This window comes from Podarcis filfolensis, assembly GCF_964270895.1.
Source record: "Podarcis filfolensis genome assembly, chromosome: Z".
Lineage (NCBI taxonomy): Eukaryota > Metazoa > Chordata > Lepidosauria > Squamata > Lacertidae > Podarcis > Podarcis filfolensis.
The window spans coordinates 11,702,317-11,726,497 of NC_139617.1; the positions used below are offsets into that span (position 1 = coordinate 11,702,317).

Genomic DNA, 24,181 nt, shown 5'->3' on the forward strand with positions numbered 1-24,181 from the left:
TAGTTTGGAACCATTGCTCCGTGTCCGCTTCTCTGGAGCAGCAGAAAACAACCTTTCTCCCTCCTCTATGTGACATCCTTTTATATATTTGAACATGGCTATCATATCACCCCTTAACCTCCTCTTCTCCAGGCTAAACATGCCCAGCTCCCTTAGCCGTTCCTCATAAGGCATTGTTTCCAGGCCTTTGACCATTTTGGTTGCCCTCCTCTGGACACGTTCCAGTTTGTCAGTGTCCTTCTTGAACTGTGGTGCCCAGAACTGGACACAGTACTCCAGGTGAGGTCTGACCAGAGCAGAATCCCCGCGGCGGGGTGAGCTCCCATCGTTCGGTCCCAGCTCCTGCCCACCTAGCAGTTCGAAAGTACTCTTAAGTGCAAGTAGATAAATAGGGACCGCTTTCTAGCGGGAAGGTAAACGGCGTTTCCGTGTGCTGCGCTGGTGCTGGCTTGCCAGCTGCAGCTTCGTCACGCTCGCCACGTGACCCGGAAGTGTCTTCGGATGGCGCCGGCTCACAGCCTCTAGAGCGAGATGAGCACGCAACCCTAGAGTCGGACACGACTAGCCCGTACGAGCAGGGGTACCTTTACCTTTATAGATCAGGACCCTGCTGGATCAGGACCCATCACAATGGCCAGCAAAATGCCCATGGGAAACCCACAAGCAAGACCTGAACACAACAACACTCTCCCCTCCTGTGATTTCCAGCAAGGGTTATTAAAAATGGGGGGGGCAAGGCAGCAAACTAATGGCTTGTCCACACTTGCCTTTTCTCCACTTCGGAGCAAACAGCAATCCCCCCCCCCCAAAAAAAAAAAACCAAATTGCCACATGTTTCACTTGTTGTTTGCTCCAACTGAGCTTTAAAGAGTGGATTTTCATGGAGAAAGCTCCAGGGCAAAAAAAGAAGAAGAGCACTCAGACATGGAGCTTTAAAGCAAGGATCTGTGCCCGGAAAGAGCAGAGCAAAAAGAAAAGTGTAGATAAGCCCTAGATCTAAAAAGCTTAAGTTACAGGAAGGGAGATTTTGGTTGATTGTTAGGAGTCATGCCTTCGAGGTAAGAATGGTTCATCAATGGGACCAATTAGCTAGAGGGCTGGTGGGTTCTGCCTCACTGCAGCTCTTGAAGCAGAGGCTGCATAGCCATGTGTTGCAATGCCCTCTAGGTTCCCTACATCAAGCAGTGGATTGGAGTACATATCACTCACTCACACACACACACTCACACACACACACAATCTATAGATGAGCTGTTGAATGAATGGAGGAAGTACATATTAAATAACATTAAGAATGGATATCTGCAAATGTTCTCTTGATGCACAACCCTTATTGCAAGACATATCAAAAAGAGAGGGGAAGCACTCCTAAAAAAATTAATACTGTACCTTTAACAAAAACCCTTTGAATGTTTTTTTGCATGTGTGTCTTGTGCTAATTTATGTAAAGCACCAGGAGTGCCAATCAGCAGGGCTGTCATTATCCCCACAGTGGCCCAGTGGATTGCATGGAGTGGCTGGTGAAATATTAACACAGTTGAAATGCAACGTGCTAATTTGGCTGCGTTCTCTTCAATTACAGGCTGGTTACTGGAATGAATATGAGAGGTTTGTGCCAGCAGTAGACCCCACAGTCTCCAACGACACTTCCTCTGTCGAGAACAGGACCATCGTGGTCACAACCATCCTTGTAAGTTCCAGAGCAGCCGGTTTGTAACTAGCAAATAGAAGTCTTAGAAAAGGATCATTCTCACCAAAAGTGTATAAACCAGTTGTGCTTCTCCTTTAGTTATCTCCGTTCTAACCTCAAGAAGCCCCAAACACTTTACCATTGCCTTGTACAGTATGGGAGGTGCCAAAAAGACCCATAGCTCTGCACTGGGAGAGTCTTTCCCACCCCCTCTAAGGAGTAAACCCTACACAAATCCAGAGTGGAGTCTCTAAGACAGTTGGGGGGCGCCTTGTACGCCTCCTTCCAGCAACTCCTGCGGCCAAGCTGGTGCCACATGTACTGCTGTGCTTTCTTTTGGACCACATCAGCAAGGCCAAGAGGTGGGTGTTGTCATCTGGGCAACCCAGGTCCTCCATACATTCTGCCCAGGCTTGCACCCCAGGGAGGTCACTTAGGTGCTGCTAATGCAACAGTTTGATTTCACCCCCAGAGGCACACTCCACTGTCTCTAGAGACAGATGGAGGCCAACATTGGCTACTTATAGGGAGATGAGTGTGCAAGGGGTTTTCTTCAAGGTAAAAGCTAATAGATTATCCAAACATGGCCCATTATGCTCCTCCATCTCAGCTTACTTCCAGCATTTCTGAGATAGTGCTGCAGATGAAGATGGACACTTGCAAACTAGGGAGAGGAGAAAAATTTGGTTCAGTTCCCATTTAAAGGCAGACCTCCCCTATTTGCATTTGAAGAACAATGCAGTTCTCCAGCCAAGCAATGTGTACACAACTGTATGCTTGGTAAAGCATGCATTGAGATGCATACATTAGTGCAAACAATACACAAAAATACATTTGGAAAAATAAAATAATGTGTGTTTTAGATAAAATTGCATACGAATGTGTATGCACTTAGAAGAAATCCTCCCTAATTTCATGAGGACTTTAAAAACTGGAATTTGCAAACTGGTGTAGGAATATGGGGAACTGAACTTAAGATTGAAAAAATGAGAAACAGAGAGATAACAAAATTTGCAGGTTTTCCCGTCTCTGCTGCACATACACCCTGCAGACTCTGGGCACATTTTTAATAGAAGGTGTATATTAAAACTGTGGGGGGGGGAGGACTTTGGTTTTTGTTTTCACCCCCTGTCATTTTACAGGAAGCACCCTACGTGATGCGCAAGCAATCTCCTGACCAAAAGGGAGGAAATGAAAAATACGAAGGCTATTGTGTTGATCTAGCTTATGAAATAGCAAAGCACGTTGGGATAAAATATGAACTATCCATTGTTCCCGATGGGAAATACGGAGCAAGGGATCCTGACACTAAAATGTGGAATGGCATGGTGGGTGAGCTGGTCTATGGGGTAAGTTGCCATTGAACTTTTGTGCATATATTTGTGGTTTTGCTTATGATTGAATGGACAACAAAGCCCAGCAGGGCCCAGTTTCTATCATCTATACTGGCAAAGCTCCATAGATGTGTATGCAGGTACATAAATGTGCAAAGAAAGTAAGAAATATCACTTTGGGATATACAGTACTGTGGTGAATGTCCAAAACATGAGCATGATGTGTCTCTTTGTCTGTCACCTACTGACCATTCTCAATTACGTGATTTCATCATTTCAAGCATTCACTCAAATTTTCTTTAGGACAGCTACAAATTTGGTGAACCTGAAAAAATTAGTATTATGCCGGTATAGCTGTCACGGCTACTCCTTTCCCAAGAATTCCACCATCCTGCATCGGGTTCCATGACACTTAAACCAAGTAATATCTATAATGTAGAGATATTTGTATTTGTTGTATGCAAAACTGGTTCCATTGTCTGCCGCCTTCCACCAAAAACTACATTATTCCTCCCAACATCCAGTATGACAATATGGATGTTATCCTGTCATTGCATTGCAATGAAGGGGGTGGAATAATGGAAAGCAAATATTGAGGGGGGGTGTTTAATCAATTACATATTGCTTACAGACTGAAAGCAAATGCCAATTGTATTCACCGGAATGATTTATGTTATGGCCATCAGACAAACAAGTGAACATTGCTCCTGTTTCTGTTTTCATGAGAATTCTCTGACATCCTTATGTAGAGGTGACCTTAGCAGGTTTAAAGGAAACTTAGACAGAAGAAAAAGAGAGTAAGCATTTTGCCTTATTGACTGAAAACAGGACAAGAAGTGATTGTTTCAAATTATAGAGAGGTAGGCTTAGGTTAACCAAGAGGGAGAGCTTCCCAGATATAAAAGCTCTTGAGCAATTAAAGAAATGGAGTGGAAGCCAAGACCACCCTGTTATGTTCTGGCTCTGCGGTTGACTTGCTGAGTGATGTTTGACCATGTAGTTAACCTCAAGGAGCCTGACATTTTACCCACGGTAAAATGTGGATGAGTGATACAAGCTCAGTCTCACCCAGCAAGGATTTTGTAAAACACCTGGAGACTTCATGATGAAAATGTTCTTGCCCGGTGTGAAAAGCTATTCCTCTCCACTCAAATTGGAGCCATCCCTGCTTCTGTGAGCACATCAGCAGCCCTCATCTGGGTTGGCGATCATTCAATCATCTCAGCTGCCAGGAGGAGAAAGTAGACTTAACGGTGTTATGTTATACATGTTGTTTACTCCAAAGTAAGCCCCACTTTCTTCAGCAGGACATAAATATGTGTGAAATAGCCTTAGTCATTTTAGTGCTGAGGCAGGTAATATGCACTTTGGTCAGCAGCATCTGATGTGTTATTTGCAGATTATACATTAAGTAGAATTACATGGTAAAGTGTTTCTCAGAGTGGTTATCACTCTGGGCTGCAGGTAAATATATATACTATATTCATATATATATATATATATATATATATATATATATATATATATATATATGAATGCCTGCTGGGTGAGGCAAATGTCCCATCTAGTCCAGCATCCTGTTCTCACAGTGGCCAGAAAAGAAATTTGTAAGGATTAGGGAACTTTTATGCTTTAGCAAGGTCTGTATCTGACAATGGAGCACAGCAACTCTTCTCTGTAGGTTTTACCCCTATGAGGCAGATGCAGTGGCTGAAGATCTCCACCTTCCCACAGCTGTCCAGATATCCTCTTTCCCCATGTCTTCCCCAGCAATCTGAAACTTGCCAATGTGCCTGTCTCTGCTCCTCCCTCTTCATACATCTTCTGGTTCTGAGAGACCAAGACAAGAGGGGAGCTCACCACAGCAGGAGGGAGCGACACCCTGGCTAATCTCTGCCTCTTCACCCACTTCTTCTCCAGTTTCTGATTCTGGACTGCCACAGCCTCTCCCAGCTCACTAAGCCCTGTTACACCTTCAGCTTCCGACACCTCCTCTCCCCAGTCTTCTCCCTCTGACCCCACCACCACTCTCCAGGCTCAGAGCCATCTTCCCTTGCGGGTCCCCCAGCTGGTGCCTCTTACCATTCCTGTGTCCATTCAGTCCATGACATCAGACACAAACACACACACACAAGCACACACACACCTCTATCCTCAATCTAGGGAAGCAAGAAGCATTATCAGAATTCTATGCAGGCAGAACAAAACAAAACAAAAACCCAAGGAGGGTATGGCCTGGGGAAGAAAGGCCTGGAGGGCTGTGGGCATGAGGCTCCCATTCCCTGAACAAAGGGGTCCTCCCCCTTCACTGGGCCCTGACAGATGTCTGAATATTGTCCAACACAAAGTGATTTCCCCAGAACTGCTCAGTTAGTGCTAGCTCCAAGTTTTGGCCAAGATATTCTCAACAGGCCCATTTTCTCTTTGGCATTGCAACCGCTGCCCCTTCCTTCACTTGCCAGTCTGCCAAACTGTCCTAAGGGAGAGCAGAAGACAGGTAGATGTGATGCTTCTGCATCTCCTAACAAACTGCCTGCTCAGAAAAGGCAGGTGAGTAGGTAGCAGCAATGAAGAGGAGAGGAGGCAGAGCCAGGGGGCTCCAAGGGTTGATGGAGGGGTAGCCTGCTTGGGTGCGGACCTTAGCAGCGACTTGACAATGCTGAACCCTGGTGTTCTGTGCTCCGTGCAATTCGGCATCCATAACTCTTGGATTCTCTCCACCCGCTAGCCACATCTAACCTACTTTTCTCATGACCACAGTGGCAATATCATTTCAGTTTGGGATCTGCTTACATGTCGCCCTACAGCAGTTGCATCCAGTGAATGATAAAAGAGTTTGCAAACAACGAAATCTCCGTGCAAAAGCCAGCCTTCTGTAGGGTAGTTCGTCTCAGTTCAGAAATCTCCCTTGATCTTCTGGGATTAGTACAACTCAGAAGGCTGTTGTTCTGATGTGTTGCAGAGAGCCTCGGGTGTGTTACGTGAACATGATTGCACTTCTCAACCTCTCTCCACAGGGAGCACAATAGCTCTGAGTGTAAGGCTGGCAATGATACTGTGGTTTTTTAACAAAACAGCAAGGCAGACTTCTCTGCCTGAGCAGATCTGGACTTTCACATTGCTGATGAACAAAGGTGGATTGATCATGTTTTCATTCATATGTCAGGTCCATTCTAATTTTGCATCAATCTGTTTTTTATCATAAAAATGTGTTTAAATAAGTACTTTACACATGTATTTCATCACAACCTTTTTTCTCAAAAAAAAAATTAAATTTGGTTATCTCAATATGGACATTTCTTAAAGTACTGTTTCCTCAAATATGTTTCTTTCTCTTCTTTGCACATTTTGGTGTGAAGCTGAGAGCTGTATTGAAAAATTTGGAGAAATGTGAAATCCAAAGGGAAATTACTTTCCAAACCATGTAGTTTATGTTTGTGTGACTGGTTTTGAATTTATTTATTTATTTTATTAAACATATATCTTGCCCTTCTTTCTAAAGGAGCCCAGGCACCCAGCAAACCTTCCTCTGATAACAAAAAGCAATTTAAAATATAATTAAAACATTTAAAAACTTTTATGTTTTGACAAGTGCTTATAAGCCTGCTTGGCAAGGAAACCCATTGTGCCCAAGAACCCTCCAGAGCCTGAATCTGGCATTGCTTCTGCTTCTCTTTTTCCTTGCCAGCCAGTTGCTCCAGCTACTTTTCCCCAGCACTCAAATACAGGGCCAGTCCACCCTTGAGGCAAGGCAAGGCGACTGCCTCAGGGTGCAAGATCTACAGGGACAGCAGGTCCAGATGTAGATCTTTCTTCCCTCCTTGCTCCTGATGTAGATCTGCACTCGCCCCTTCTTCCCTGGCAGGGACGGGGGCACCATTTTGTGGTTTGCGTCAGGTGCCAAATTATCTTGAGCTAGCCCTGAAGCACAGCTCCTTTAGCTCTTATTTATTCTAAAGTTATAGGGGCTATGAATTGGCCAAAATATGGGGAGAGCCTAGGGTAGGGCTTATGAATTTAATTAAGGAAGACCCCTAGCCCTGGTACCTTTTCCCATATAATTCAGTGCTGTTGTTCTGCCCTCAAAGTAAGGTTCCAGAAGCATTTTTACTGCATGGGGAAACAAATGGGGGGGAGGTTGCAAGGGAAACATAATAGGTGGGAGGATTAAGCTCCCTCCTTCCTGTTACTCTTTTTACTGCAAATCATGCCCTTTCCCCCAATTTGCAGCTTTTTCTGCTGCCGAATATGTAATTTGCTCCTAATGTGCTTGATCATCCCATGGTCTGCAGCACTCAAGTACAGTGGTACCTCGGGTTACATACACTTCAGGTTACATACGTTTCAGGTTACAGACTCCGCTAACCCAGAAATAGTGCTTCAGGTTAAGAACTTTGCTTCAGGATAAGAACAGAAATCGTGCGGTGGTGACGTGGCATTAGCGGAAGGCCCCATTAGCTAAAGTGGTGCTTCAGGTTAAGTACAGTTTCAGGTTAAGAATGGACCTCTGGAACGAATTAAGTACTTCACCCAAGGTACCACTGTAGCCCCAAGTTGGGTGCATTTGCTTAGACAAAATTTTACCTTGACAAGAAGAGAAGGAAGGAAGGAAGGAAATAAATCAGGAAATAAATCAGGAAATTGGTAAGCAAATACTAGGGAACCTGCCACATTCTGCAATCCGGAAAGGTGACTCCTTTAACCTTGATATGAATTATGCAAATAGGCACATTTTTCCTTTTGCTTACTTTGCATAATGCATTCTCTTACTCCTTGTCCTTGAGAGGGGGAAGGGATGGGTTGATGGGCACTAGAGCTCATCTCTGATTATTCAGCTACTCTTCTGGATTTAAGCAGACACTTTGCCATACATTTCCAAGCTTATCTCCACACCCATAAGGACTAGAACCTTTGCTTTCTGTATTTAAATGAAAGCTGAACTTTGCCCCTCGTGGCTTTAAGGATTAGAGTTTAAAAAAAAATTAAGACAGCCGTCACTCAATCTACTATGACTTGCACCAGAGCCAGGGGAAAGGAGTGTGCAGTTTGGTTCCTTCCACACTCCCTTTTTCATACCATTATTCTTCACAGAATAATGAAATTCACACTCATTTTTCCCCCACCGCCACCAATGGAGAGGCAGAAACATATGGCAGTTCATAGGGGCAGGGGGCTTAATAATAAAATGCCCACAAGGCCATTTGAAGATGAGCTCCCCTATAAAACAGCTCATTATGGCAAATACACTTTTCATTCAAAAGATGGCTTTACTTTCTCTCAGGAGCTTAGGAGCCTGTCAGAAAAGTCAAGGGCAAAGAGTTTTTGCATTTCTCCAATGCCCCTGTGTGTCTTGTCTGGAAAAATGATTGTCTTATTTTGTATGTACGGTATTAATTTTGAATAACTATGCTACCAGCAACAGCTGCAGCAGCAAGGAATGGGATCTGAAGGAAGCCTGGTCTGTTGTGAAGTCAGTTCCTGCAACAGCCATGCTGAGCGGTTGCATAATTCATTATTTTGGCTTGTGTTTGTCCACTGTGTGCTTAAGCTGTCACAGCAGACAAGTGGCTCCTTCGAAGCTGGCCAGGCAGTCTAGCTGATGCGTATCCACACTGCGGCTTCTTCTGATGCTGCCTTAGTGGCGTGAGCACTGCAGCAGTGTGCATCCCTCACAGAGCAAAGCTGGAAGTTTGTGTCTCTTTCCCCAGAAGTTGCTCTTGCATACGTCTGAAACAACCTAAAGGCGCGAATATGTCCTTCCCTGCTGATACAATGGAATGGCCAAACAGTCCATAATTTGCCAGATGAGCCCTAATTAAGAACATAAGAGCCCTAATTAAGAACATAATTAAGAACATCTAGTCCATTGCCTTGTTTCCCACAGTGGCCAATGGAAAGCCTTCAAGCATATCTTGAAGACAACAGCCTTCTCTTCCTGCTGTTGCTCCCTAGCAAGAGCCATTCAGTGGTATACTGCATTTAAACATGGAAGCGCCATCTAGGCATCATGATGAACAGCTATGTGTTTCCCTTTAAATCCCTGTTACAGTGGTACCTCGGGTTATGTACTTAATTCATTCTGGAGGTCTGTTCTTAACCTGAAGCACCACTTTAGCTAATGGGGCCTCCTGCTGCCGCTGCGCCGCCGGAGCCCGATTTCTGTTCTTATCCTGAAGCAAAGTTCTTAACCTGAAGCACTATTTCTGGGTTAGCGGAGTGTGTAACCTGAAGTGTGTGTAACGTGAAGCATATGTAACACTGTACTTTGTTCAAAACCCACCTTTTGCATAAAGCACCCCCCATTTATTTTATTACCTTTTATTTATTTTATACCTTCCCTTTCTTCAGTCATGGAACCCAAGGCACCGCTTAGTGTCAGCAATGGGGTGGCCTCACTTTCCTTCAGACCATTATCCCCAGCCAGCAGGGCCTCAAGGACAACGGGAGCTGTAGTCCAAAATCATCAGGAGGTCACCAGGTTGAGGAAGGCTGTGTTTGCACATTTATTAAGTGTATAGAGCACAGGCTAAACTGAGCCTGGACTCAGTTTCTGAAATGAAACTTCCCAGCTCCCTCCTGCCACCCCCACCCCTGGCACTGTTCATAGCATTAAAAATGTAGGTTCATGTCTTCGTGCAAAGACCTGGCTATCTTGATTACCTTGGCAGAAAGCATTCATCCTTTTTTTATAAGCTATTTCAATTTGGGGACAGATCCTCTTCCCTAGTGAGTTCTCACCTCCTTTGACATCTTTTGAACAATTGTTTCAATATCAAATCTGTGTCAGAGTCATGCATAACCTCATTTTTACCCTATTTTTGAGACTTTGCCTCTTGGGGTCTGTTTCTACTATCAGTTGAAAGCACTGGACCATTTTGCCTATGGGTCTTCACTACATTGTGGGCCCTCACCCAGACATTACTGGGTTGCATGTGTGTGTGCTTTAGGGGGGCTGGGGTGGATCAGAATGCCAGAACTTGACTTGGTGTCAAACACCTAAAATAGCAACTGAACGGGATGGTGTTCTCCCCCACCAAAACTAAGAAAGGAAAAAAGGCAATAGGCTGTATGCATTCTGCAAAAGTGCAGGGCGATAACAGGAGATAGCATTAACCACAGAACACAAACTTCCTGATTCTTTTTTTGTTTCTAGCCTTTGTGCTCCAAAGATTGGCTTGAAGATGTTTGAGCAATGACTGGGGGATTCCTAGATGCTAGAAGAGTGGGGACAGGATAAGCTTTCCACACTTTCAAAACATATGGGCTCTTGTACTGATTATTATAGCTCTGTCTTGGGGATCACTGAAGTACTGTATGTGAAGCAATGTAAGGAATCATGAGGGGTATAAATTACCTAAGAACTACTGAGATATAATATGTGTGAGGTGTTGGCTTGGGTGGCTTTTAAAGAGGATTAGACAAATTCATGGGAGATAAAGCTCTCGCTGGCCACAGACCACAATGGCTACGTTCTACCTACATAGTTAGGAGGCAAGTGGGGAGAGAACTATTGTGCTCAGGTGCTGCTTCCAGAGTAAGAACAGCATGCGGGAATAGATGGGCTCTTATGACATGAGTGCAACAGCACCCTCCCATCTTGCAATTTCTAAGAACTGGTATTCAGGTACACACTGCCTCCAATACTGCTGAAGGAGCATAGCAGTTGTAGCCATTAACCACTGCTGGCTTTATCCTCCATGAGTGCATCTAATCCTCACTTAAAGCCATCCAGCCTTTGCCTCCATGGTGCCCTCCATAGGTTTTGGCTGAGGGTGATAGGAATTGGAGGTCGCCATGTTAGCAGAAAGGCTGTTCTATATAAATGCCTTTTGTTTTTATGCAAAGATGGCAGGGATACCTGGCTGTAATTCTCTCTTCTCTTTTCTGTGTGTTGTCTTTTCAGAGAGCAGACATTGCAGTTGCCCCGCTGACTATAACTTTGGTCCGAGAAGAAGTCATAGACTTTTCCAAGCCATTTATGAGCCTGGGCATTTCCATCATGATCAAGAAGCCCCAAAAGTCTAAACCGGGGGTCTTCTCCTTCCTGGATCCTTTGGCCTATGAAATTTGGATGTGTATAGTCTTTGCTTACATTGGAGTCAGCGTGGTTCTGTTCCTAGTCAGCAGATTCAGCCCTTACGAGTGGCATTTGGAGGACAACCAGGAAGAACCACGAGACCCTCAGAACCCTCCTGACCCTCCAAATGAGTTTGGAATATTTAACAGCCTTTGGTTTTCCCTGGGTGCCTTTATGCAGCAAGGATGCGATATTTCTCCAAGGTTTGTTTTTTTTCCACCCCATATCACACTCCCATCACCTTTTTGCATTTTATGGTCGTTGGCTGATGCCATGGTGCATATATGCTTCTTTCTCAAACATGCTTTCCAAATTTTTATTTTGACATTCCATCCAATGCTAAGCTTCCTCCATCAAGCCACAATTGCTTGCCGGCGTTCGCCCTTGAAAAGAAACGTTTGTGACGGGCATTGCTTTTCAATGCCTCTCATCCGTGCATCACTGCCAGAACTTATATACACCATGTTGAGACTGTAAAATGCATCGGGTTTTTACATCTTTCAGCAATACTTGGAGGGTTACCGTGTTTTTGCTGCATCTCTCATTTTACGGTCATCTGCTTGGTGCATATAACACTTTGATTTCTGCTTTGCAAAACAAGAGCCAATGCCTTTGCAAAGCCACACATGCAACAGCATTTTAAAAATAAAAATAGAAACCCTCTATGCTGCTCACCATTATTCACACTAGCTTTTTAAGTTTTCGTCATGCCTTCATCTTCTTGTCTTTTTTTCCTCTCATCCATGACTTATGTTGTTATCTGATATTCATTCCTTCATACACATCCTCCAGAACTGTTATGTCTTGCCTTGTGTACATGTTGTTCTGAAAAACAAATTTGCTCGGATCTCCCAGTCTTTTAAACATAGGTCAGAGCCTTGACTTACAACGTTACGTTGGGACACGTCAGGGAAACTAGATAAATGCAGATTGAATGTAAGTTGGTGTGGAACAGCAAAACAAAACAAAAAATTCAGATAGCCAGCTTACATTAAAAAATGTATCATTTCCAATCTCTAGAAGTACAAGGGTTAAAGCTTTTGAAATACTGCAAAGAGGAGGCCTCTTTGTGAGGCCTGCTCCTCACGACTCATTATGGCTACAGCCCCAATCCATATTGTCTTTGTAACAAAGGCTACCATGTTTCAGATCCTCTTTTTCATTTAAAAAAGTAATAAATCTTATTTGTATTAGCTCTTGGTATGGCATATCTCAGCAATCCTACGGAAAGAGGCAATGCTTTTGAATTTTAAAGATACTTTAAAAAACCCTTTTAGTAACAGTAACTGGAGATCTACCTTCGGGCACTCTCCACATTAGTGTGTCCTGTGCCAAGAAAAGTACAGCGGTACCTCGGGTTATGAACTTAATTCATTTCAGAGGTCCATTCTTAACTCAAAATCGTTCTTAACCTGAGGTGCACTTTCGCTAATGGGGTCGCCCGCCGCTGCCACTCGATTTCCGTTCGCATCCTGGAGCAAAGTTCTCAAACTGAGGTACTACTTCCGGGTTAGCAGAGTTTGTAACCCGAAGTGTTTGTAACCCGAAGCTTTTGTAACCTGAGTTACCACTGTACTCAGTTAACTGACGTTCTGCTCCCTCCTAGCAGAAGGCAGCCCCTCCCCACCATGATTTCTGAACTTAAGGGGACAATCTCCTAAAAAAAAGCTTAACAAATTCGGCTGCTCCCCCTAGCAAAAATCCTATTACTGGCTACTCCCATGATCCGAAAGATTTTCTGCTTGTCCGATGCTTTCTAGACACAGGTCTGAACAGTTTTTGGTTGCTCCCCCTGCCCCCACTTTCCCTAGGAAAACCCACTCTTTACTGCTGAATGGTACGTCAGTACCTGGAAAACCCAACAGATGTTTGCTTCTATTCAGCAGCAAAGAGCGGGATTCCCCTGGGGGAAGCAGTGGGACAGCAGAAGGGCTTACCCACACTAAGCTTTTGCCCAGCTCTTTCTAGGCACTGGCCCAAGCTTATAAGCTCCATATCCAAGCGCATATATATATATATATATATTGCCCGCAAACATCAATTCAGGTTTTCTGTGGGTTGCTGTTTGCTCCAATTGAGCTTAAAAAAGCAGGTTTTCACAGGGAAAGCTCCTGAGCAAAAATTAAAAAGGGGGGAATCATAAACAGAGCCTTAAAGCCTGGAATGAGCAGGGGAAAGGCAAGTGTGGATGAGCCCTAAGTCTGAATGAGCCCTTATTCATTGAGACTGAACTGTGCAAACACAAAGCGTGCTGCAATGTATTGATGAAATCTGAGAAGGGAGCATTGACATAGCCAGGATTTGGGGAGGTGGGCAGGCCTTCTGGTGGGGGGCAGAACCTCAGTTAGCTCTGTATTTTTATTGATTGGGAGGGCAGCTGCCACTCCCTGCCACTCCCCCCCCCCCTTGGCTATACCCATGGAAGGGAGATAGATATATGTTGTTTCTCTGATGAAATTGCCCCCCCGCTCTATTGAAAGCTACTTTCTATCAGGCCAGGCTATGTAGACCACAGTTGTCTACTCTCAGTGGTAGCCAGAGGAGGATGCTCAATTAGGGCAAATGGGGCACTGCCCCACCAATTTCAGTCTTCTTTCAGCAATCTCCACCTGTCTGCCTTCTTATTTGCAACTATTCCAGAGAAATAGCACTGCCTATCAACTTCTCCACCATAAGTCTTGCCCTTCTGGATTTAACAAATAGGATTATGGAAGCAAAAGGAGAATTACGGTAGTTGGTTCTGCCTGCCATTTGTTATGACTCTGCCTATCATTAGCTCTGGCTCCACCTACTGGTGGCCTCTCTACCTTCCACCCTCCCAGTCCCATTGAGTACCAGCCACCAGTAGCTCTCCAGAATCCCATCACCTGGTGCCTGAACCGTCCAGCTGAAGATGCCTGGGATTCATGTAGAGCAGGGCTCAGCAAACTTTTTCAGCAGGCGGCCAGTCCACTGTCCCTCAGACCTTGTGGGGGGCTGGACTATATTTTGGGGATAAAAATAAACGAATTCCCATGCCCCACAAATAACCCAGAGATGCATTTAAAGTGAAAGCACACATTCAGGCCCCACAAATAACCCAGAGATGCATTTTGAATAAAAGGACACGTTCTACTCATGTAAAAACACGCTGATTCCCAGACCGTCCGTGGGCCAGATTTAGAAGGCGATTGGGTCGGATCTGGCCCCTGGCCCTTAGTATGCCTACCCATGATGTAGAGACCTGCATGCAGATTGTGGAGCAGAGTTGCCATGAGTCCTACTTTGCATGAGTCCTACTGTTTGAAGTGCTTCTCCTTTTCCCATGTCTAGAAAGTATGGCTCTGAGTGGCTTTCCACTTGTGCTGGGCCTTCTAGACATGGGTCTGAGTGGTTTTGCCTTTGCCCTGCTGCTGCTTCCCCCTGGAAAACCCACTCTTTAGCACCAAATTGGAACAAATGGCAATATGCAGAAACCCCAGTTGCTATTTGTTCTGATTCAACACTAAACCATGGGTTTCTCCAGGGGAACGAGATGGGGATGAACCCTAGATAGGGTTTAAAGGTAAAGAGCCATCAGAAGGGAGATCTAGGACCTTGTAGTTACACACCAACAGTTAGCACCTAGGTAGCAGGTTCAACATGCAAACAAGTCACCTGTTCACCGTCTTTCCCAGTATGGGAAGTTACATGATATTTCATATGCAATGCTGTATCCTATTTTCTCCCCTTTTTTGGCCATACGTATGTGGCTACCCTAGCACATGTGCTGTCAGTCAATGCTTTTCTCCTGGGGGTATTCAAGGGTATGCAGTACCAGCACCTCTTTTTAAAAAAAAGAAAGAAAAGAAAAGCACTAGTTCAAAGTGTGGCTCTTACTGTAACGACTTCATGGTGAGAACCAGCACCATTTTTCCAGAAGGAAAGCACTGCTGTCAGCGTGTAATGATCTCTCCTTTTCATTGCTATTAGTTGCAGAGGGGGAGTCAGGTGCCCTCTTGTACCTATTTCCCCATCTTCAAGGACTAACGATAGCTTCAGGGATGGGTTTTTTTAGGAGACCGATATAATATTTGCAAGAACGAAAGATCAAGACTGTGGATCTAGATGACAAAGAGTTCTGATGAAATTAAATGGGACTGGACCAGAATTCACACAAAGTCGTGACTGCATGTTTGTTATAGTCACATTAAGATCCAAACCTTATGATCTGTCCAGCTGTTCATGTGCAATGCCTCTATAAGGATTTGTTGATGGCCAAACAAATTTTCTGTCACAATACCCTTCTGTATATGAGTAGCTTATAGCCTCCTTCATGTGCCCGTGTGCTTTGTAGTTTAATCCTGAAACCTGTAATGAGACCCTGCCTCTCTGCTTGCTGTTAAGATAGTGTGTAATGATAGCATTTAAATTGCTGTTGACCATGTGTTCACCCATTAAAGGACCGGGAAAATAAGCATGAGGCATCACATGGAAAGCTGCAGGCTTTATGTTTATTTCCACTAGACCTGTTTTTCAGTTGTAAATAGAATCCCATAGGATTTCTGTTAGGCTCTTTAGATGACTCTTAACATGTTCAGCAATCTCTGTTTTGCATAATGAATGGGACATTTTCTCTCCTTATCAGCGTCCCAATTTTGGATGCTTCAAGAAGGCCTATGAAAGATCAAAGTCGCTGTAATATACATATCAGTCTATGAGTAGCTAATGTTATTAAAGTTCCCAACCCACTCTTGGCTGCTCCCCATGCCTGGAGATTAGTGGGGGGGGGGCCCAATTCAAGAAAGCCCAACATTTTGTCAGTAATTAGCACTGTGTTGTGGCCAAACCACACAATGAAACATCAGAAGATTTACCCACAATTCAATACAAGTAATTAATATTTTATTTGTGCAGAAGAACATTTCTGCCTCTGCCTTTCAGCTCAGAGGGGTCCCCAAGGCAATTCATAATAATAAAATATAAATAAATGTACAATATGACAATAAAAGTTGTAGACACATTTTTTAAAATAACAAATGCCAGAGAGCATTAAAGGAGAAGTGAATGAAACAGAATATGTAGTGGGATTTAAAACACATAGTAAACCAACTTGTAGTAATAAGGGCGGGGGGGGGGGAGACTTGTCTGCCTGTCCAAAAGCAATAAGAAAGGGGACAGCCCAGGCCTCTCTAAGGAAGCAATTCCACAGTCTGGGTGCTGCAACTGAGAAGGCCCTGTCCTATATCAGAAAACAAACCAGAGTGCTTTCTTAGCATTACATGTAAACCAATGCTAATGGTTTGTTTCTCTCTATACATACCACAGGAGTGCTCCGTATTATATTCTTCTTGTGGTTTGAAGAAGAGAAACAATGAGCATCGGTTAGCACATAATGGCTTGTTTCAGTATGGCATAGCAAAGGCAGGCAGGTTGGCATGATTTGAGTAGCATGCATGCACCAGCATGCTTGCTCATTCCTGGTAAGCCATAGTTTTTAAACATTGGTTCACCATTATGTGCAAACCAGACCAATGATTCTTATTGCTAAAGAGACAATCCACTTTTGAAGCAGAGCAGAGGCATGTTTCTTCAGCAGTGGGAACTGCTCAGGGGTGGAGGACAATGAGCCAAACCTCTGCTGCACATACTTCCCACCCACCCACCCAACCACAATTGCATACCTTTCCTGTGGATCCCAGCCACTGCTCTGTAAATGTGAAGAAGCTGAACAAGGTTTTCATTTGTTCAGAAGATACTGAGCCTATAGTCCGTTTTTTAATATCACTAGTTAAAGGAGTTTAGGTCCTCCGGTGTGAGTTTTGTTGGAGTACATTTAGGGAATGAAAGCATGCAGAGCTGTTAGACAGACGAGAATTCTGGGAGAGACTTCACTGTTGGACTTCCTGACCTAGACTCTTTCAAGCTGCCTTTGTGTGAAACAGCCAGAACACCTAATGCCTAGTTAGACCTATAATAGGTGAGTATTTGGTGTGGAAATTCCTGAGGGTATGCCCTTACTTAATTTTAGATTTTTAGCTGGAATGAGCTACTCACTGCATTGGATTCTTCATGAGAATTAGCATTTGTCCAGGAAATTGAGTTCTGTTAGATGATAATGATTATCATTCACTCTTTCATTCATTCATTTTCCTCCCTGTGGAACGCCCTCCCACCAGATGTCAAAGAGGACAACAACTACCAGACTTTTAGAAGACATCTGAAGGCAGCCCTGTTTAGGGAAGCTTTTAATGTTTGATGCATCACAGTATTTTAATATTTTTTTGGAAGCCGCCCAGAGTGGCTGGGGGCAGGGTATAAATGATATATTATTATTATTATTATTATTATTATTATTATTATTACTACTACTACTACTACTACTACTACTACTACTACTACTATATTCCACCCTTCCTCCCAAAGGAGCACAGGACAGCAAACATATCAATAATAATAAAAATGTAAAATAGTATAAAACAGTCTAAAAACAGATAAAATAATGCCACATTTCTGTGGGATGCTTCACACAGTACGTTTTTAGGTGCACATCTAGGATTTTCTCACTGGGCACCTAAAACGTAGAACATCAGTGTGATGAATGCATGCATCCTTCTCAAGGAACACGATTCTATGCAACTGATTATTCAAAGCCCCAGATTTTGGAGGACCCTTGGACTAAACTCGCTCCATGGAGTCCCTTCCCTCAATGAGTTTACTTCCTTGTTGCAGCACCTCTAGGGGAATCTTGTCCAGCAGTCTCCTGCCTGGATGTGGGCTCTTGCCAGATGTCTGACTATTGATGCCAGCCCGGGTTGTACACCCAAGGCTTTCTTCTGTTCACTATGTGAAATGGCCTTAAGACCCATTCAGTTGTTCCTCTCTCCCATGCAATGATGTGGGAAGTAGGAATGTACATGGATACAACATCCCACAAAGGGTCTTGCCTGGCCATGAGGGAGCTAAACCAGATTGTGTCCATCTGTTTCACTGGAAGTACTTACCCAACCTGCAAAACAATTTCCAACTTGTTTTGAGCAGCAGGCTAAATGAGTTGACTACTTTCTCTCTGGATTGCATTCATGTCAAAGGAACAGAAGACAGGTCTGATGTTCACTGCTCTAAAATAATAATAATAATAATAATAATAATAATAATAATAATAATAATATTTCAAAGCATTGTATGAGTCTGCTTGCTTCAAACTATCCAGTTTCAATTTGTTTTGCCAGGACATAAGCATGGACTCAAGCATCCCCATGTAACACCTGTGTTTCCCAAGTGATTATGTTCTAATTGTGGCACATTTCCTGGGTTAGTGTCAATTAATTCACATAGGTGTGTATCCCACACTCAAGGTGACATGGCTATGAAGCAGTTGTAAGAGAGAAGCAAGTTGGGAGATCTTGTCATAGATCTCCCACCTAATATCTGCCCTGATGATGTAATTATATGCCCTTTCCTGCTAGCAACACATCACATTGTCCAAGGAATGAGGTCCTCCTACTTACACAGATGGTCCTTATCAGGAGATCCTGACTGTGGCAGGTCAAGGGACTTTTGTCAATCAGCCTCCTGCTTGGGTGTGGGCCCTTGACAAATGCCTGGCTATGTCAACTGCCGGTGCCTGTACACCAAGGTTTGCTTCTTTTTTCTATGGTGTTACCCCCCTTTCCAGAGTTCATGTAGGTGATGGATGCACATTATGCTCAGTGAAAGAAAATATTTTTAAGGCCCCACCAGGATCCAAGGCACTCCATAGTGCTGTCCCTGCAGTAAGTGCCATGGATCTATGGAACCACTTTAAGGTAAAAGGTAAAAGGACCCCTGACCATTAGGTCCAGTCGTGACCAACTCTGGGGTTGCGGCGCTCATCTTGCTTTATTCGCCGAGGGAGCTGGCGTACAGCTTCCGGGTCATGTGGCCAGCATGACTAAGCCACTTCTGGTGAACCAGAGCAGTGCACGGAAGCACCGTTTACCTTCCCGCTGGAGTGGTACCTATTTATCTACTTGCACTTTGACGTGCTTTTGAACTGCTAGGTTGGCAGAAGCAGAGACTGAGCAATGGGAGCTCACCCCGTTGCGGGGATTCGAACCGCCAACCTTCTGATCAGCGTTCCTAGGCTCTGTGGTTTAACCCACAGCGCCACTCAAAGACTTAGTAAGGTTTTCTAATTTATATTTAGACACACACACACTTACCATCTGCTTTTGAAAGTTCCATTGCCCCCCAAATAATAATAATAATAACAATAATAATCCAGTTTGTCCTGTGGCATAAGGGGTTGCTCCTGGAGGACCAAACTAGATGCTTTGGTTAAAGATGCAGCAAAAGATGCAACTATGTATATTTGGCTGTGTTCATACCACATGTTTAAAGTTTATTTAAAGGCACACGGGGGTCGCACCCATACTACACATTTAAAGAAGTGTTGTACCCCTTTAAGCAATCCTGGCTTCCCTCAAAGAGGCATGAGAATTCATCCTTCACAGTTCCTAGAATCCTTAACAAACTACAGTCCCTAGGATTCAATGGGAGAAGTCTCATGTGTATTGAATTTGCTTTGATTGCATAGCATGGGCTGCTGGAGAGATGCCTTCTGCACAGCACAGTTCTGCACCTCTCGCTTTTAAAGCGCAGGGCTTCCCCCTAGGAGAATCCTTGGAACTTTAGTTGACCCCTACAATTCCCAGCCCCCTTAGAAACTACAGTTCCCAGGATCCATTGGGGGAACTGTGAATTTGACGGTAATTCATTACAGGTGTGTGGGGTGGAGGATCCCTACTGGGAAGGCAGCACTTGGGAAGGGGAGACTGTTCTCTCCACTTGTCTCTTCAGATGGGATCCATTCAGCATGCAGTGAGTTTTGTTTCTATGTATTGTTTTGCTTCTAGTTTTTTATGGTTTTAAATTTATTTATTTATACTCAGTTATTGGAATGGGAGTGCTGCAACTCTCAGGTCCTGTTTGCAGGCCTCCAAGGGTCTAGAATCCTCCTAAGGGAAGACTGCAAACAGAACCTGAGAGCAGCAGCAAATGATGGGTGCAAATGCTTTAGAACATGAGAAGAGCCTGCTGGATTTAGCCAGTGACCCATCTAGTCTAGCATCCGTCTTTCACAGTGGTCAGCCAGATGCCAATAGAAGGTCTGTAAGCAGGACTTGGGCAAAACATTCCTCACCCCCTGCAGTTCCCAACAACTGGCTTTCAGAAGCATAGTGATTCCAACAAGAGGAGGTAGAACTTAGCCAACTCAGCAGCTAGAAACTGATAGTCTGACCCTGAAGGAATTTTCCTAATCCTTTTAGAAAGTTGGTAGATACTTTAAAATGCTTAAAGAACATAAACAAGCAAACAGGAATCTCAGTGGGATGGAAAATCTCCATGGCTACCGATACGAGAAAACCAAAGACAGCCAGCATTTTCCCCTCGCACCTAAAAATCTCTTTACACAGCACTTTAGATCCCAGCCTGCATCTCTAGATCTTTGTCCTTTCCAAAAAAAAAAAACCAGCTACAGGAATACTTTGTGGTCATCAAGAATCATGCCAACTGACTTCAACAGAAGTAAGTGGGATTAAAAGTGCTCCAGATTAGAGTGCCTAATGAGAATTTGTCTAAGACAGAGAGATGCATAATTTGTAGTCAAGAGTATAGTTAAACATTCACGATGTTCCCATTAAAGACTGAGTAAATGTTCTGTAAATATAATGTAACTGTTGCATAAAAATGCATCTGTTTTGTCCTTGTTGTTAACATGCTATTATTTTAACATGCATCCACTCAAATTTTCCTCTCAAGGTATGCTATTTACTTTGATTTCATGATAACAGCTAAAGTTCATTTGTTGAGGAAGGCGCTCTTAACTGCAATTGATTTTGTGCTTATTTTCATGTATCTGACCACTCTGTGTATTTTGCATAAATACTATTGAGAGGACAAGTACAATTTAGAAGGAGAGGGGAAACCACTGACTTTTATAATCCTAAAGTTTGTTTTTGGGGCCAGGGATTTGGGGTTCAGAAGAATATTGGTACTCCTTGCAGATGGTATCATTATAGTGTGATAGCTCAGTTGGTTAGAGCATGGTGCTGCCAAGGTTGCAGATTCGATCTGCTGCATATTCCGGCATTGCAGGGAGTTGGACTAGATGATCCTCGGGGTCCACTCCAACTCAATGTGTCTATGTTCTGTGTCATTAATTTGAAATCTGTTGTGCATGCAGTTCATTTTGTGCTAAACTCACACACAAATTAAAGTTGCAGAGATAATGGGTTTCATCTAATTTCTACTTAGAGTAGACCCATTAAAACTAAGGAACCTAAATTAGTCATGCCTATTAGCTTCAATTGGTCTACTCTGAGTCAGACTAGCATTGAATACAGCCCAATATACTTGAGAGCCCATGAGTATCCTACTGGGGAAAGCTCTGAAGCTTTATAGTCTTCTCAAAGACCAAGAGAATACAACCCCAATATAATTTGGACAAGTCATTACTGTAGGTCACACATTGGGTTTGATATTCTATTCTGGCCTAGATTCCAGTGTTCTGAAAGTGAAGGAGGGAGATGTGCTTCTTTTATCATGGTCAGGCCATTACTCGCTGTAGGTTTTCCAATGACAGGTTTTCCATCCATCTACCAGGGTGGAAGTCCAGTTAAATTGATTCACCCTTGGAGACTTATGGGCCCAATTGGTTTCCAGAGTGCTCTCTTCTGTCCCTGTTACCAATAGCTCTTGGGTGGGTGGTTGCTGTGGAGAAGGGGCAGCTATAAGGGGTATCCACTCTTGTGGTTTAATCAAATTTAAGTAAGTCTCTCCCTGGTTTACTGGGCTGGGGTCTGCACCAAACAATGATAACTAGAACACTGAGGGAGGGAAAGTCTCACAACATGAAGCATTTAAGAAAGTAAAGCTCACATGCTGAATTAATGAGTGACTATGAAGAGGGACGCAGGTGGCGCTGTGGGTTAAACTACAGAGCCTAGGACTTGCCGATCAGAAGGTCAGCGGTTCAAATCCCCGCGATGGGGTGAGCTCCTGTTGCTTGGTCCCTGCTCCTGCCAACCTAGCAGTTCGAAAACACGTCAAAGTGCAAGTAGATAAATAGGTACCGCTCCGGCGGGAAGATAAACGACGTTTCCGTGCGCTGCTCTGGTTCGCCAGAAGCGGCTTAGTCATGCCTGCCACATGACCCAGAAGCTGTACGCCGGCTCCCTCGACCAGTAAAGCGATATGAGCGCCGCAACCCCAGAGTCGGTCATGACTGGACCTAATGGTCAGGGGTCCCTTTACCTTTACCTTTATGAAGTGGGGCCATGCACATCACCCATATGTTGATGCAAACATCAGTAAAGGGGGAATCATTGGTTGAACAGGGTTCCATATTGTGTGGAATCCTTCATGAGTCCAGCTGTACACAATGAAGGATATTCCTTCTCAGCCACCTATGTCAAAGCACACACATTTGGCATGACTTCAGGGATGGGTCTAGCCAGCACAGTTCCAGCCCGTGAATACGTGTTGATTTGATGCATGAGTATTACTTCCTGAATTGTGTATTAACCATACACTAGTGGCTGATGCAAAGAAGGTGTGGTTTTTTTTTCCTTCAGCACCCGGTGAACTAATGCAAAATCGTATCTCTAGATTTCTGGTGATGAAAAAGTTTTCTTACAATGACTTGGCTTATTATAAATTCCTTCTGCATTTTTATAAATTTGCTAGGGAGAATGAAGTGACTAAATATTTGCAGTCCTCTTCCGGGACAATGCTGGCTAAAATGGAAATCTGCCAGAGACTCAATTGCTAAAGCGGAATATGCATGCTTTGGAACATTGGGTTTTAGACATGCAAATTCCAATTAACATAAAATACACCAGAACATCTCCTCATGTCTCTCTGTGTTAGACTTAGATACTCAAAGTCCCAGTAGGATCTGATCAAGAAAGCTTGCTGATACATATTTTTTCAAAAAAAATTACATATTTCCATTCACTGAATATTTTACATTTATGTTTGCTTAATCTGGCAATATAGAACAGTTATTTCATTTCTAAAATTGCACAAGTGCTCCTGTTAAGCAGAATAAAATGACCAAAAGAAATAGTAATTGGGGAAGGTCCATAGTGAGTCACATTTTGAAACGTTTTCTTCAAAAAAGAACTAAAAGGAATGGAAGTAGGAAACTGCCTTACACCAAATCAGACCATTGGCCCATTTATCATAGTATTGTCTACCCTGACTGGGGTGGCTGTCTAGGGTTTCCCAGAAATGCTGGAGGTTGAACCTGAGACCTTCCGCATGCAATGCAGATGCTCTGCCACGGATGCTCAGTGTTCCCTCCTCCCCACCAGTGATGTAAAGGTAAAGGGACCCCTGACCATTAGGTCCAGTCGTGACTGACTCTGGGGTTGCAGCGCTCATCTCGCTTTATTGGCCGAGGGAGCCGGTGTACAGCTTCCGGGTCATGTGGCCAGCATGACTAAGCCGCTTCTGGTGAACCAGAGCAGTGCACGGAAATGGCGTTTACCTTCCCGCCGGAGAGGTACCTATTTATCTACTTGCACTTTGATGTGCTTTCGAACTGCTAGGTTGGCAGGAGCAGGGACCGAGCAACGGGAGCTCACTCCATCACAGGGATTCGAACCGCCAACCTTCTGATCGGCAAGTCCTAGGCTCTGTGGTTTAACCCACAGCACCACCTGCATCCCACCAGTGATGTAGTAGTGGTTAATTTTGAGGTAGGAGTTCATCACAACAGCCCCTATATCCCACCCCTCTTCCCATAAATGCAAGTCCAAAATTATAACATAGCACCCAACAAGATCCAATAATACCCATATAAGTAAGATCAACATGGCTATAATCTTCTGCACAGTTTCTTGGGAGAAGGTTCAGTGGGCTTACTTCTTACAGCATTGGTTCAACCCATAAAACACATTGAGCTTTAACTAAATATATTCAGCCAGCTGAAATATAACCTTTAGCTTTTATTTAGAATTGCATTTCATATTGCCAATGAGTGTTACAATTTAAACTGCTGGACTGAAGGAGGAACCCCATCAAAGAAAAGAAGTGCCTAGCCTCTGTTTAGTTCTTTTCATCATTCTCTGACAT

General features: G+C 43.9%; 1 protein-coding gene across 3 annotated transcripts in view; it reads left to right on the plus strand.

The window, feature by feature from the left end:
* The window catches only part of LOC310754153 (glutamate receptor 3), a 204,452-nt gene that overhangs the window by 118,969 nt on the left and 61,302 nt on the right, over positions 1 to 24,181 (plus strand). For all 3 annotated transcript variants that reach the window (XM_083595718.1, XM_083595717.1, XM_083595719.1), the window contains 3 exons: positions 1,583 to 1,690; positions 2,833 to 3,039; positions 10,928 to 11,304. In XM_083595718.1, the coding sequence (XP_083451844.1) occupies positions 1,583 to 1,690; positions 2,833 to 3,039; positions 10,928 to 11,304 (692 nt within the window). The remainder of the gene's footprint in view (positions 1 to 1,582; positions 1,691 to 2,832; positions 3,040 to 10,927; positions 11,305 to 24,181) is intronic.